Source organism: Haemaphysalis longicornis, unplaced genomic scaffold, assembly GCF_048455015.1.
Source record: "Haemaphysalis longicornis isolate Haplotype H1 unplaced genomic scaffold, Haemaphysalis longicornis Haplotype H1 scaffold_10, whole genome shotgun sequence".
Lineage (NCBI taxonomy): Eukaryota > Metazoa > Arthropoda > Arachnida > Ixodida > Ixodidae > Haemaphysalis > Haemaphysalis longicornis.
Genome location: NW_027526204.1, coordinates 72,029,245 through 72,043,639, shown reverse-complemented (window position 1 = coordinate 72,043,639; position 14,395 = coordinate 72,029,245). Strand labels below are relative to the sequence as shown.

General features: G+C 48.2%; 2 protein-coding genes across 3 annotated transcripts in view; one reads left to right on the top strand and one right to left on the bottom strand.

Annotated features, from left to right (window-relative positions):
- Positions 1 to 10,063, bottom strand: part of LOC144158746 (uncharacterized) — a 23,412-nt gene extending 13,349 nt beyond the window's left edge. The window contains exons 1-2 of the mRNA XM_077689837.1: positions 9,850 to 10,063; positions 9,197 to 9,248 (exon numbers count right to left, since the gene is read on the bottom strand). Coding sequence (XP_077545963.1) covers positions 9,197 to 9,241 — 45 coding nt within the window. The 5' untranslated portion in view covers positions 9,242 to 9,248; positions 9,850 to 10,063. The remainder of the gene's footprint in view (positions 1 to 9,196; positions 9,249 to 9,849) is intronic.
- Positions 10,064 to 10,678: 615 nt separating this feature from the next.
- Positions 10,679 to 14,395, top strand: part of Src42a (Tyrosine-protein kinase Src42A) — an 81,253-nt gene continuing 77,536 nt past the window's right edge. For both annotated transcript variants that reach the window (XM_077689833.1, XM_077689832.1), the window contains exon 1: positions 10,679 to 11,458. In XM_077689833.1, the coding sequence (XP_077545959.1) occupies positions 10,995 to 11,458 (464 nt within the window). In that variant the 5' untranslated portion in view covers positions 10,679 to 10,994. The remainder of the gene's footprint in view (positions 11,459 to 14,395) is intronic.

The window sequence follows — 14,395 nt, the reverse complement described above, 5'->3', positions numbered from 1 at the left end:
CTAAGTAAGCGCATCTAGGAATGATCTAAGTGTGTACCGACACGTGTTTAATGAGAAACGGTTATACTTCTCGTGTTAAACGTTGCCAGGTTCAGATTCCAATGGCGGCTTGCCCGGATCCTGGGATTCTTAGCACCCTCTGCTGAGTCACAGGTCTGACCGCCGCCGTGGTCAGTTGCTCGCAGCCACTGGAGACTGAGGGCCGAGGGTTAATTGGCGTATTCAATGCGAGTGCCCACGCTACTCGCCTGAAAGAAAAAAGCTGTCGTCGGCACTGAGAAACCTGGACTCTCCGCGGCCATTTTCGGAGGAGACGATTCTGCGCTACTGGCCCTCTCTGTCATCCGCTCAGAAGGCGACTAAGGAACTTTTACGCTTTCTACGGGCGACGAACTTAAACACCAGACTATAGCCTGAACGCCTCCAGTGTCAGTGTCAGTGTGCGCTGGGCATACGTGTCTACTCCAACTTCTCTTCATTCTTTCTTTTCTCTTTTTTGCCTTTTTTCTCTTTCCCACGTGCAGGATAGCAAACTAGGCTCTAGCCAGGTTAACTTTCCTGCCTTCCTTCTACACCCTTCCTTCCTTCATCGGAGGTTGTGGCCATACACCAGGGTGGCCAATCCTGCCCTGGTGAGAGAGTGCGTTACCGGCAATGGTCGCCGAGGTCAGGCTGCACCCCAAGCCTCATTCTGCAATTCCATCAACACGCAGATTTCTTTTTATCCGGTGCATGGGAATTGTGCGGCACCGGAATTCGAACCACACTCCTCCTGCACGCGAGATGGTCCTTCTGAACAACGGTCATTCTGCACTGGCAAACCTGTATACGCAATGCCTAAAGACCACGAGTGTATCGGAATCTTGGAAGAACGCGAACATCATCCTAATCCATAACAAAGGTGACACGAAGGACATGAAAAATTACAGGCCGATCAGCTTACTGTCACTCGTCTACAAGGTACTTAACAATTTCTGCCACCTTATATTTCAATCAACCTAATGAACAAGCAGAGTTTCGTAAAGGCTATTCAACAATGGACCATATTTACACGTAGAGATAGAGAAATGCGCACAGTACTCAACCCCTTCATAGATTGTGAGAAAGTATTTGACTCGGTCGAAACCCCGATCAGCAGTCATTCAGGCATTACGGATCAGGGTATAGACGAGCATTACGTAAGAATACTAGAGGGTATCTACAATGGGCTCAAAGCTATCATCGTCCTCCATAAGGAGAGCAGTAAAATACTGCTCTCCTTATGAAGGGTGTCAGACAAGGATACACAATCCCTCCAATGTTATTCCCAGCATGTTTACAAAAGGTATTCAGATCATTGCATTAGGAACAGGTGGGCGTAAGGGTTAATGGAGAATACCTCAGTAACCTCAAGTTGCTGATGACGTCAATTGCCTTGCTAAGTAACTCAGGGAACGAATTGCAAAACATGATTACCGCACTGTACAAGCAGAGTAGAACCGTGGGCCTGAAAATTATTATGCAGAAAACTAAATTAATGCTTAATAACCTTGGGAGAGCACAGCGGTTTGAAATATATAGTGACGAGGCAATGGCAATGGTAAGCGAATATATCTGCCAAGTAGTGACCGCGGATCGCAACCGTGAGGCAGAGATAATTAGGACAAGAATGGCGTGAAGGGCATTGGGCATGCAGACATTCTCAGATAATGAATGGTAGCCTACCATTGCCTCTGAAGAGCAAAGTGTATGACAGCTGTATCTTACCGGTACTCACCTACGGGGCAGAAACTTGGAGGCTTACTAAAAAGGTTCAACTTAAATTGAGGACGACTCAGCGAGCAATGGAACAGAAGATGCATGGGTGTAACATTAAGGGACAAGAAGAGAGCGGAGTGGGTCACGGAACAAATTCGGGTTAAGGACATATCAGTAGAAATTAAGAATAAATATACGCGGGCTGGGCACGTAATGCGAAGGCAATATAACCATTCGTCATTAAGGGCAACGGAGTGGATCCAAGCGTGGCAGGGGGCGGCAGAAAGTTGGGTGGGCAGATGAGATGAAGAGGTTTGCGGGGATAAATTGGTCGCAGTTAGCACAGGACCTGTATAATTGGGGATCTACGGGAGAGGCCTTTGCCCTGCAGTGGGCGTAGATGGGCTATGGTGATGATAGTTATACTATTCGTCTTGTGCAAGTAGTGGCTGGTAAAAGCGACGTGAAGGCGAAAGCCGTGAACAACTGCTTCGTCCCGCGCGCTTTCCCCGGGCACACGCGGCATTCGGAAAGTGCGGGCGGGATCAATTCTGTACAATTGCTGATAATTTCTTATCCGTCCGTCCATACTGAGAGCAGTGACTTCCTCGCCACAGAGCATACGCGAGAGTCGCGGCGTCACGTCGACAGAAAAGAATCGGGATGATTACAGTAGATTGGTTGTGGGACTGGGCCGCGCAAGCTGTTTCGTCAGCTACTACATTCCCATTCAACCCCACAATGGCCAGGTAGCCACTGTAACGCTACCTCGTGAAGCAAACCGGTAGCCTGTGTATGCGCAGGCACGGCAGGGCTAGAGCGGCGGCTTGAGCGCGTTAGTCAACACAGCGCGCGCTTCCGCTCCAGCCAGGCCGTGATGCATGCAGGGTGTGTATTTCGTGGGCCAGTTGTTCCCGCGGAAATGATGCAAGTTGTTGAAGCACCGCCCGTGAATCTGTAAAAATCACCCACACAGAAGCTTCTCGCCCAAGAATGTGCTGCAAAGCAGAGCGCAAGGCCACAAGTTCTGAGGTCGTCGACGTTGTTTTGTGGAGCCTGCGGCCGCAATTTACCGACTAATGCTTGCACAAGACGCGCCGAGTTGCCTCCCGTCTGTGTCATGCTCGCAGTGTTCGCGAGGACATTGACCATGTAGCGCGTGTGTGTCCGCGTTATGACAACTCACAGCTAACCTTGAAGAGAACTTTGGGATTGCGTGCTGACGCAGCACTGAAACTTTGCGACGTCATCGGCCAGTGGCAGTCAACGGCCGCGGCAACACGGAATACAATGGCCTCGGTGTCATTTCTCCAGGACTCCCGCCTGTACGAAAGCCTGCGAAAGTTTCCCTTAATTTTGCTACTGTGCGTGTGCTGTGTGCGTGTTCCTGCGTCTGTCAGTTTCTGCGTGCTTATTTGCGTTTGTTAGTGTTTGTACGAGTTTTTGTTTCTTCAATTCTTTCGCTCATTTTCGCACCTCTCGTTTTCGTGTGGAGCAGCAAGCCAAGCTCGCTGCTATGCTGACTTTCTTCATCATTAAAGGTATCCCTCCCTCCCTTCAACTCTTTCTTCATGATCGACGCGTGTATTATCTTGTCTAGATTAATTGATTGATTGATTGATTGGGAGCCATGAAGAGAAAATACAACTTCGTTTAATTTGAGAGAACTAGGATTCAGTATCTCACTCAGCTCCATTAGAGCCACAAAAGATGTTTTTTTGACGAAATAAAAGCAAGAAGTACTTAAAAACTTTCAAATTTTGCGCCACAGTGACGTGTTATGAGCAAGAATGACGTCATAGGGGCCAACAATAAAACATAATTTTCAGTGCGTTAGCTGCACATCAGCATTCAAGTGATGCGGTCGAATGGAACTAGAGGCCCCATTACAGGCGTCTAGTCATGTGTCGTCGCGACAGGTCAGTTAGGCGGCCGCCAATCGCACAAACAAGGTTCCGTGACGTCATAGAAAAGTTGCGGGAAATTGGCTAGGGGGTCGAGACTGCTTCACACGTTTTCTTCCATATCTCCGTTATTTGTTCGAAGATTGCGATGATATTGGTATCATTGTTATCGGGACTAAACAGTCTTTCTAATAAACTCAACTTGTATTTTGTCTTCATGGCTCCTTTAACGCGCCCACGCAACGCAGGCGATTAGGCGCGCGTAGTGGAGGGCTCCGGATTAATTTCGACCACCTGGGGATCGTTAACGTGCACCGAAATCTCGTACACGCGGGCGTTTTCGCTTTTCGCCTCCATCAGAAAAACGGCCGTCGCGACCGGGAATCGAACCCGTGTCCTCGCGCTCAGCAGCACAACGCCGTAGCCACTTGTTTAGAACCGTTCCTTTTTTCGCGATTTTTAAGTAACCGTTTCGACGCAATGGAATAGTGGTTTCACGCACATGCCGTGTGTCCAAAAATCTTATCAGAGCTTTTCGGTCGACCAATCAATCTATGGAGAAATGCGTTAGTTTTTTTTATAGGACGTCATCGGTTCCACTAAGAAAGCTTTCGCTTTAAAAGCTCGACTTCAAATGAAGCGATTTTCTTATAACGAGTCCGGGTGTACAGTATTTGTACGAGTAAGCTTGGAAGGCGTCATTTCAGAGCCACGCTGCTAACTGAACTAAACTCTTATAGAGCGCTACCATATGTTGCGGAAAGCCGGAAATAAATGAACGTAGGTGGGGTGGGGGGAGTCAATGTGGGAAAAAGGCGCTGATTGAACCGCCTTCTGATCTTCCCACCACGCTACCATCCCCGCCCTCGCCAATCTTGGAACCCCGCTCCACACCCGAGTAAGGGTTACACGCGTAGTGTATCCTTGAATGAGTTGGAAAGGCGGCGTCAATGTATCGTGGGCTGACAAACGGATCATCACTGGAACCGCGCAATGGTCTATTTATAGGTGTCCGATATAAACAGAGCGGCGTACTTGAAAAAAGAAAAAAGAGATCCAAGGCGACTGAGCGTAAACGCTTGTATAATAAGATGAGAATCGCGGGGCCGGAGACGGTCGATGACGAAAGCCGTCACAGAGAATTACCCTCACGGCATATATCTCGTAGGCTGTATACACCCGATTACGCACGGTAATGGAAACGGAGGACTCTATTTTTACCTCGTGGCAGGGGAATCGCAGCCTTTTTTGTCGCTTCGTAATACCCGTACCAGTTTCAAGTAGTTCACACGTGCGGCCTTTTGCACGTGTGAGTGGCCACAACGTGACTCCCCGAGCGGCTGTGCCTTGATTCAATCTGCCCGCCGCGGCGGCTCAGCTGGCTAAGGCGTTGTGCTGCTGAGCACGAGTTCGCGGGTTCGATTCCTGCCGCTTTTCTGATGGAGGCGAAAAGCAAAAAAGCCCGCGTGCACGAGATTTCGGCGCATGTTAAAGATCCCAGGTGGTCAAAATTTATTCGGAGCCCTCCACTACGGCGCACTTCATCGCCGACCTATGTTTCTGTATTTCCTCAACGAGCCCCTCATTTACTATATATATATATATATATATATATATATATATATATATATATATATATATATATACATACATATATATATATATATATATATATATATATATATATATATATATATATATATATATATATATATATATATAGGGAATCAGAAAATGGGAAATGAGGGGCTCCGTAAATGACAGAAAATAAGGGTTGGCAGTCAAGAAAACCTCGGAAAGCAAAGGGGAGGTTGTGGTGGGTCATAGAAAGAGATGAAGAATTTTTTGAGTCGAAAAGAAAGTGGTGAAAAAATGCCCGCCGGGTGGGATCCGAACCCACGACCTCCAGAATACCGGTCTGGTGCGATATATATATATATATATATATATATATATATATATATATATATATATATATATATATATATATATATATATATATATATATACTAAGGAAATGAGGGGCTCGTTGAGGAAATACAGAAAGATAGGTCGGCAGTCTACAACGCCAAAGGAGGCATAGGGGTGTGGTTAGGCTCTTTTTGTTACTACGGGTAATGAAGTTAACATTTTTTTTAAATATACGGCAGAAAGAAAGAAAGAAAAACACGCGCCCAGAGTGGGGACCGAACCCAAGAAAGAAAAACACGCGCCCAGAGTGGGGACCGAACCCACGCCTTTCGTGGGTTCGGTCCCCACTCTGGGCGCGTGTTTTTCTTTCTTTCTTTCTTCCGTATATTTAAAAAAAATGTTAACTTCATTACCCGTAGTAACAAAAAGAGCCTAACCACACCCCTATGCCTCCTTTGGCGTTGTAGACTGCCGACCTATCTTTCTGTATATATATATATATATATATATATATATATATATATATATATATATATATATATATATATATATATATATATATATATATATATATATATAGAGAGAGAGAGAGAGAGAGAGAGAGAGTTTATTTAAAGGAGAAGATGTAGGCCTGAGAGACTGATATTAGCCTGCTACTTCCCACTGGGGCCAAGGGTTATGAATATAGGCAATGAATATAGAGGGTATGAGAAATGACAATGACATCCACCAATGAACGATGTGCGCTTAAGGCATGTCTAACATGGAACGCGGCGCAGAAACAGAAACACTGATAAATACAGAGACGTATTCAGAAGGGGGAGAAAATTCGACCCCCCCCCCCCCCTGCCCTTTTCCGAAATATTTTCCAGGCCGTGTGCAAGCTAGTGCCAGCTGCCCCTTTTGGCCAAACTTATACCTTCTAATAACCTAGAAGTCCTGCACCCCCCCCCCCCCCACACACACACACACACAAAAAGAAAATTCTGGCTACGGCCCTGGATGACTATGCTTTCAGAAGGGCTTTTTGATTTACAGTCCCGGATTCACCGCGGACTCCCCGAGAAGCAGTCCGGCATTCGATTTTCCCATGTATCCCTATGGCTTCGGGGATTCCTCGGAGTATACCCGCGGTGCCCGAGATGTAAATCGAAGAGCCCCAGTGCTCCCCCCTAGTGCATCGCTGCTGACGTCGTGCACGACCCGCCGCGGTGGCTCAGTGGCTAAGGCGCTGCGCTGCTGAGCACGAGGTCGCGGGTTCGATTCCCGGCCGCGGCGGCCGCTTTTCTGATGGAGGCGAAAAGCAAAAACGCCCGTGTGTACGAGATTTCGGCGCACGTTAAAGATCCCCTGCAGGTGGTCAAAATTAATCCGGAGCCCTCCACTACGGCGCGCCTCATCGCCTGCGTTGCGTCGGCGCGTTAAACCCTACAGCCAAAACGTCGTGCACGAACTTTGAAAATTTTGCCACATTTCTTACGTTTTTCGGTTAACCAAAGTCTTTCGTGGCTGGACTGCAGCTGAGTGAGTTGCCTATAAGGCTGCTTCTTTCAAATGGAACGAAGTTGTGCTTTACCTTCGTGGCCCTCTCGAGCGCAATTCGTCGCGATTGCCGCTTATCGCCACTTCTCACGAGCAGGGCCGCTTGCTGCAGGAGATATGATAAGACGACCCTTGGTATACGCCTACAAGCGCATACTTGATGATACCGCCCGTCACCGATGTCGCGCGCATCCTGTATACATCACGGCCCTCATTTCCGAGGAAAAATGATTCATTGCGTATGCGCGCGGCAAGAATATCGACAGGCATTTATCGCTGTGCGTACAGGCAGTTTTTCGCGAAAGCACGTACGTGTTCCTTAAGGTGAGGAAAGACGTATCCATCTACTAAGGGAAATTTTGTCGGCGCGGCCATTGAGGTGACCTTTCTACGGTGTGCGGGACAATGGGAAGAGAAAATGCTACTGCCATGATTTAGGGCATGCATTGCATTATCAGTACCGTGATCAGTACCGTGAAAGGAGATTTTCTTCCGCTACAGGCATATATATATATATATATATATATATATATATATATATATATATATATATATATATACATACACACACACGTCGTGCCTTTCGCACACGGGTGTCGCCACTGCTGGAGCGGTGGCCACCAGTCCGGTCTCGAAATCCTCTTCGTGGTCTAAAGCGTTGTCCAAGTGCACGCAGACGATAATTCCACAGGGGCCGGTCGATGGGAATATGACGAAGCCGAGAAGCCTCGCTGCTGCTGCCATGCACGCGAAGGAGTAGTGGTACTCGTGCGCCGGAGAAGAAGATATATGGCAGCAACGGGTTCCCCCCACAGCGAATTATTGCTGTCTGCGGGGTACGCGACGAAGGGCGCTTTGTGTGGCAGACGGCCGGAGCTGCACGCGTTCCATCATTGATCGAATCGAGCGGCTGGGACTGTCGGACAGAACCTGTACGTTGGGCTCAAATTCCGGTACACCCTTCCTTCATATTTTTTGCTCACCTGCGGACCATCCCATTGCCCAATACAACAAAAAGTTGTCAATCAATCAATCAATCAATCAATCAATCAATCAATCAATCAATCAATCAATCAATCAATCAATCAATCAATCAATCAATCAATCAATCAATCAATCAATCAATCAATCGATCAATAAATCAATCAATCATTAAGTCCGTCAGTCAACCAATCAATCGATCAGTCAATCGGTCAGCTAATCAGTCGTTCAGTCAATCAATCAATAAATAAATCAATAAATCGGTCGTTAAATCCCTCATTCAATCAATCTACCGCCCAATCAATCAATCAATCGGTCAGTGAATCAGTCGTTCAATCAATTGATCAACCAATAAATCAATCATCAGACGTTGTATCGACGGGCGTCTTTCCTTGTCAGGTTATGCCGTCGCAACAATCATGGGGCACCGCGTAAAGGCTTGCGGTTCTGACCGCGGGCGAAACTGTATACAAGTTTCGAATCGAATTGGGCCGTCTTAAAAATCTTTTACCCCTCTTCAATGTCGAGCCTGCCGCGATTCCCACATTTATAGTAGTATTTGACGTACCGGGGCGCTATAACCTGCTATATTCATCGTTAAAGTTAAACGTTTCTTGTTAAATACAAGCTGACAGTCATTGGTCAGCATGCATGCATGTAGCATATCGTCTTCGAGCCTATCATATACTACGTCTCACCGAATCAGAACTGTTTTAGTTGTGGAAACTGAATGCCAAAGTGGTGATAGTCGTGAAAGCTGTTTTGCGAAACGGCCTGATATTTACCAAAACGGCTTCTCTCGAGACCAAGATAAGATATAATGCGGATTTAGCAAAAAACCACGGAAATGCCATGTCCCTTACGAAACTGCGCGCGAAAAACTGCACCCGGTTTTCGAGCAGAGCAATGAAAGTTTAATGCCGATCCCCGCTGTTACGTAACAGCAGCTGTACGCAACGACATCGGCACAGTAGAAGCATACTACTTTCAAGATGTGTTGAATAGATCGAAGAATTTAGTTCTGTGTATAGACGGACCGAGACATACTCAGATTTTTTTTTTTCATTTGAGAAAAAAAATTAAATAAAAAAGTGTTTGTTTAGGTCGAAGAAAACACTTACTTTGTGGTTAGTTTTCAGCAGGAGGCGTTCGCTGGGTGAATCCATCTTGAGCCTGAAAAACAAAAATAAGAAAAGAAAAAAGGAGGATGAAGCAGCATCGTCTACATGTCCAAGTAGCTCACGTATGTTTAACACCAATTACACATTTACCAGCTCTGACAACGTTATTCATTTTTTTATTTTTATCTCCTTATCAAAATAACGATATACGCTTTTTGCAGATTCATTAAGCTAATTGCTAAGACGCGCGTGTCGTGTGGACCCGACCGCGTCCGTCAAAAAGCAAAAACAATTTTGCCGAAGCCGCGCTTCCCCGCATGACTCGTGTGCCGCGTTGCGAAGAACACCCTCAGCTTCTTCACGGGTGCTTACGAGACCGTAAATGCCACCAGCATGGTGGCGCGCTTTTAAACAATAATAATAAAAAAAAAAACAGCTACGCTCCTCCGAGCGGACCGTAATAATACTGACATTTAAGAGACGGCACGAAAATATCCCACCTACGCAATATCAACAGGCGATCGAAACCTTTCGCGCTGCGTTTCGCGACAGATCGGAAAGTCGGTTCCAGTATCCACGGAGCGTCTGGAGCCCCCTTGGTTGGGCTTCTCCCACGCACAGTCGTGCTGTGCGAGCGAGCAACTCGCTCTTACCTGATGGGCTGGTTAGGATGCCCGCCCGAATTGCAACGATGAGGTGGTTTCGGGAGCGATCATGCCACGGCTGTCTGGCCCACTCCACCGAACGGTAACTGAGAATAAAGAATCGAATGCGTGGACAGAAACGGCCCCGCGGCGCTCGTAGCGGTGGTGATGGAAGTAACACCACTGCAGCGAGAGCTGCGGTTTAGTTGTTTTACTTCTTCTGCAGCACCCAATGGGAGAACCCGAAAGTCATCTTGTCGGGTCCATTAGCATATTTTTGCGCGCCTCATTCAACAGTGGTCTTCTATTGTGAGTATATATTCGCTTCCAATCCACATCAAATGCGGGCGCAAGCGGTGCTAGCCAACTCTCAACGAAAAATGCGTTTTCCTATTTTTAACGGTTTATAAACGACACTCTTACAATTTTTAACATTTGCACTTGAAGGCTGTACTAGAAAAGTACGGGTTTACTGAGCTGGTTTGCAGCGCAGGAGATTTAAATCGCGCAAGAAGCGAAAGCATTCGTTCTCGAACGGCGAGTTTCGTTTTCGAGTGTGCTCAGTTTCGCACTCCTTGCAGCGGCGTTTGTGCTTGTCGACCGACAACACTGATCGAGCCGCTTCACCCCCACGCTTCACACATAAATCCGCATCTCTTGTTCACTAAAGCACTCAAAAATATGTAAACTACAAATGTATCCATGTATATAGATTTATTTACTGCTGAAATTGGTTTTAAGTTTTGAGTTTGAGTATTTTTAAGCGTATCAGGCTTACTTACAAAGCGAACTACTTTTAGAACGCCATCTTGTCGCGGACGGAGACGCTGGTTCGCGGCCGGCCGCAGCAGCGACCAACCAGCGCCTGGCCGAGCCGGACGTTGGTCCGCGTTCCGTGCAGCTTTGATCGCTCCTCCCTTGTCCGTGTCGGAGCGGTCGCAGTTCGCTCGTCGTCGGGCTTGGTGTGCGTTTATATAGCGTGTGTGTTTGTGTGTGTGTGCGTTGCGTGAGCGGCGTTTTTCCGCCGTGCCAGGCCTTTCCAGCCATGGGCGACGGTGTGAGTCCGTCGCCTACGAGGAGGAGCGCAATGGACGGCGCGGTGCTCTAGCGCCCAAACAAGAACCATCTGCCGTTTTCGTTTGATCAACGCCATCATGGGGAGCTGTTTCAGCCGATCGGCGGGCTCCAAGTCCGCTTCCAAGAAGGAATCTGTGCAGGCGCCCGTCGACCGGGGCGACGTCGCGTCGATCAATATCGGCCCGGTGACCACCCACGAGCCCGTGTCGGGAAGGCCTGTGCATCACATCGAGCTCTCGGGCGGCGGCGGAGGCGTCGGTGGGATCGGCGGTGTCGGTCGGAACGGTCCCACGGTGCCCATCGCAGTGCAACCCGACGTTGAAACTTCGGCGGGGCCTGGCGGAGGCGGCAAGATATTCGTCGCCCTCTACGACTACGACGCGCGAACGGACGAGGACTTGAGTTTCAAGAAGGGCGAGCACCTCGAGATCCTCAACGACACGCAGGGGGACTGGTGGTTCGCCCGATCGAAGTCGACCAAGCAGGAGGGCTACATTCCGTCAAACTATGTGGCCAAGCTCAAGTCCATCGAAGCCGAGCCGTGAGTCCACTTTTCGCTTGTTTCTGTTCCCGCACGGCCGCTTTGTTTGTTGTCTGTTTCTTTGTGTGTTTCCGTTGTGGGACGACAGCCCTACATTTCGCCCGAACTTGTTTCTTCGCGTGCAGCACCCCTCTCCTCCGCTCTTGTGTTCTTGCGCTTTTCTTTGTTTATTCCCCCCGATCGTTGTCGCACAGCTTTCCGTCGGCTCCCGATCCCTTCAGTAGGCGGGGCAGGCGAGACCGATCTCCGTCTGTGTGCGTTCGGGCTGTCGGCGGCTCCGTCGTGTTTGTTGTAGCACTTACCGCTGCTGCCTCTGCTTTCTTTTTGGAGTCGAAGTATGTAAAAATGTTTGTGTAAGCGATTAACATACAGTCCCCCCCTTCCTTTTTTTTTTTTTTTTTCGTTTTCTTCTTCAAGTTGACGGCTTAATCTTTCGTTCATTTTTTCCTCTTCTGTCAGCCACACAGGCGTTCCAAACGGAGGAATGAATTAAAGCAGCATAAAAGAAGCGCAGTCGGGCACGCTCGCGAACTCGGAACGCGCCCTGGTACCACGAATTTCTCCGGGTCAGCGGTTACGGCATTTTTAAGATTTGGAATCCCCGGGCGGTCTGCGGCCGCCGCGATCTTTTCTGTGGAGGCCTCTGTTTCGCTCTACTTTTTTTGCGCGCCCCGAGCGTTATGTCACCCCGCCGTTTCGAGGTCCAACCTGAACGGTCCGTTCTCTCTCTCGCCCTACGTTTTTTTTTTTTCTTGCCGCGAAGCGCGCCGGATTGTGCCAGGCCTTGAAGGCGCCAAATATCGCGGGCTTTGACCCTTTCCTTCCCCTTTCCTTTTGTTGGGCAGTCTTTTTCAGCGTTCCGCTTTATAAGCCCGTTCTCGAGGCGTAGATTCTTGGAAACACGGTCATACAACACTGTAGGCGAAGCTCTGAGCAACGAGGTTGTTGCGACGGCGAAGAACCGTTTGCACTCGCGATAAAAAGCGACGCGATTTCTGGCGCGACAAAAGTTGATCGAGACCGAACTTCAATAGCTATCGCCGGGCGACTAAAGTGGCAGAAATCGCGTTGCTTCGTCGCAATTGTGAACGGGACTTTATACGCCTTTTTTTTTTTTTCGGTGCATGTTTTTTTCTTCGTCTTTGGGCTGCTGTGCTACATCGACAGCGGTGTTGATACTGCCGAAGATAATTTTTTTAGGAGGCGTTGTCTTAACTTAGGCCGCCATTTTCTTTTTCGGAACTGAACCTCTTATCTCGAAGTGTCGCTTCGAAGATTGATGGTGCGTGAGTAGCTCTGGGAAATGATGTCATGTACAAGTTGTTTATCCTGTGAATCACAGTGTAGTTGAACGAACGCCAAAAGTGCGGGAGCTCGATTACAGGGCTGGTGATCTGGCGGGTGATCCGTCTATTCGAGTACCCTAAGTCGTACGCTGGAGGGGGCGTCCGTTTGCGGCAACAATCAACATTCAAAAGGACGGAGAAAAGATGAGCTAAACCGGAGGTTCGCGTTCGGGGCGAACAAGCCGTGGTGACTAGACTTCGTTTACCACCCTTTCTTAAAAAAAGAGCTGAGAGAAGCGCCCCAATGATAATGATGATGATGAATAAAGGCCACCCCTTTGAATCGGGGTGACGGCGTGCGCCATCTAGCCTATCTTAGTAGTTTGAATTTAAATTTAGTCCCTCAACTCGGATTTCTTTTTAATTCTGTCCTGCCGCTACCCCTACCTGGGATGACACTTTATCGACTTCCCTGCTTTTTTCCACCAATACTCCAGCCGCTGCTTAGTAATACCTACTGCTGACCAGTTAATGCTTCCATCAACTGCGAAGCCCAGTGCCTCGGGAAGTAGGACTTTCCCCCCAATTCTATCCGGCTGAATCTTTTGGCATTCTATTACTATGTGGTCGATTGTTTCTTCGTCCCTGCCACATCCAACACATGTCTCATCCTGTGACTAATATTTTGCTCGTGTAAGTTCGAGTTCTCAAGCAGCCAGCCCGCGCCTCAAAGAGCAACGCACTACCTTTGCTGTTGTCATAAAAGTTCTCCTTCCGGATCTCTTGTTTGCTTGCTTTGTAGATTTTCCATCCTCTTTCCACACGAGCGTCTCTGTTTCCTTCACTTGCTTTTTAACTGCCCCCCCCCCCCCCCCCCCCCCCATTGTTTATTTGCCGCGGTCCAGTTATATTTAGTCGCCAGCTTTCACGTCCTCTTCCGCCATTGGGTGTCCACACATTTAAGGTACAGATGCCTGTGCACTCTGGCTGCCCAGTTCTTCTCGTCTAAACGTCTAAGCCGCTCCTCAAAACGTATCTTACTTTGCGCTTCCCTCGCCTCAAATGAAGCCCAACCCATATCGCCTTGTACCGCCTCATTTGTAGTCTTACTGTGAGCTCCCAGTGCTAATCTGCCGACTGCCTTTTGGTTAACCTCCAGTCCCGACAGGATATCCGACTTTAAGCATAATACGGCATTAGAGAATGTGAGCGCCGGCACCATTACCCCTTTCCAGATGCCATCGCACTACCTCGTACTTATTGTATCCCCAAACGAAGAGCGACCCCTCGCGGCGACTTTTCGCGCAGCGAGCGATTTTATTGCATACCGATACGTGTTTTATTAGATAAAGGCACACTATTGTAATCCTCCTTCATGATCGATGTGTGTATCGTTTTATCTGAAACAGTTGCTTTGGCGCGATTTTCAAGGAACTCTTTTGACGCAATGGAAGTCCGATTTCACGTACGCGCCGTTTGTTTAGCAGAGATCATATCAGAGCTCTTCGGTCTGTGAGGAAATGCATGTTTTTTTGAAAGAACGCCTTCGATCCCACTAAGACAGCCTTCGCTTCAAAAAGGAAAGAGAGAAAATGCACTGCATGCTTATTCAAAGTGGACTTTGTTTATTTGTCAGAAGTCCACGGACCTG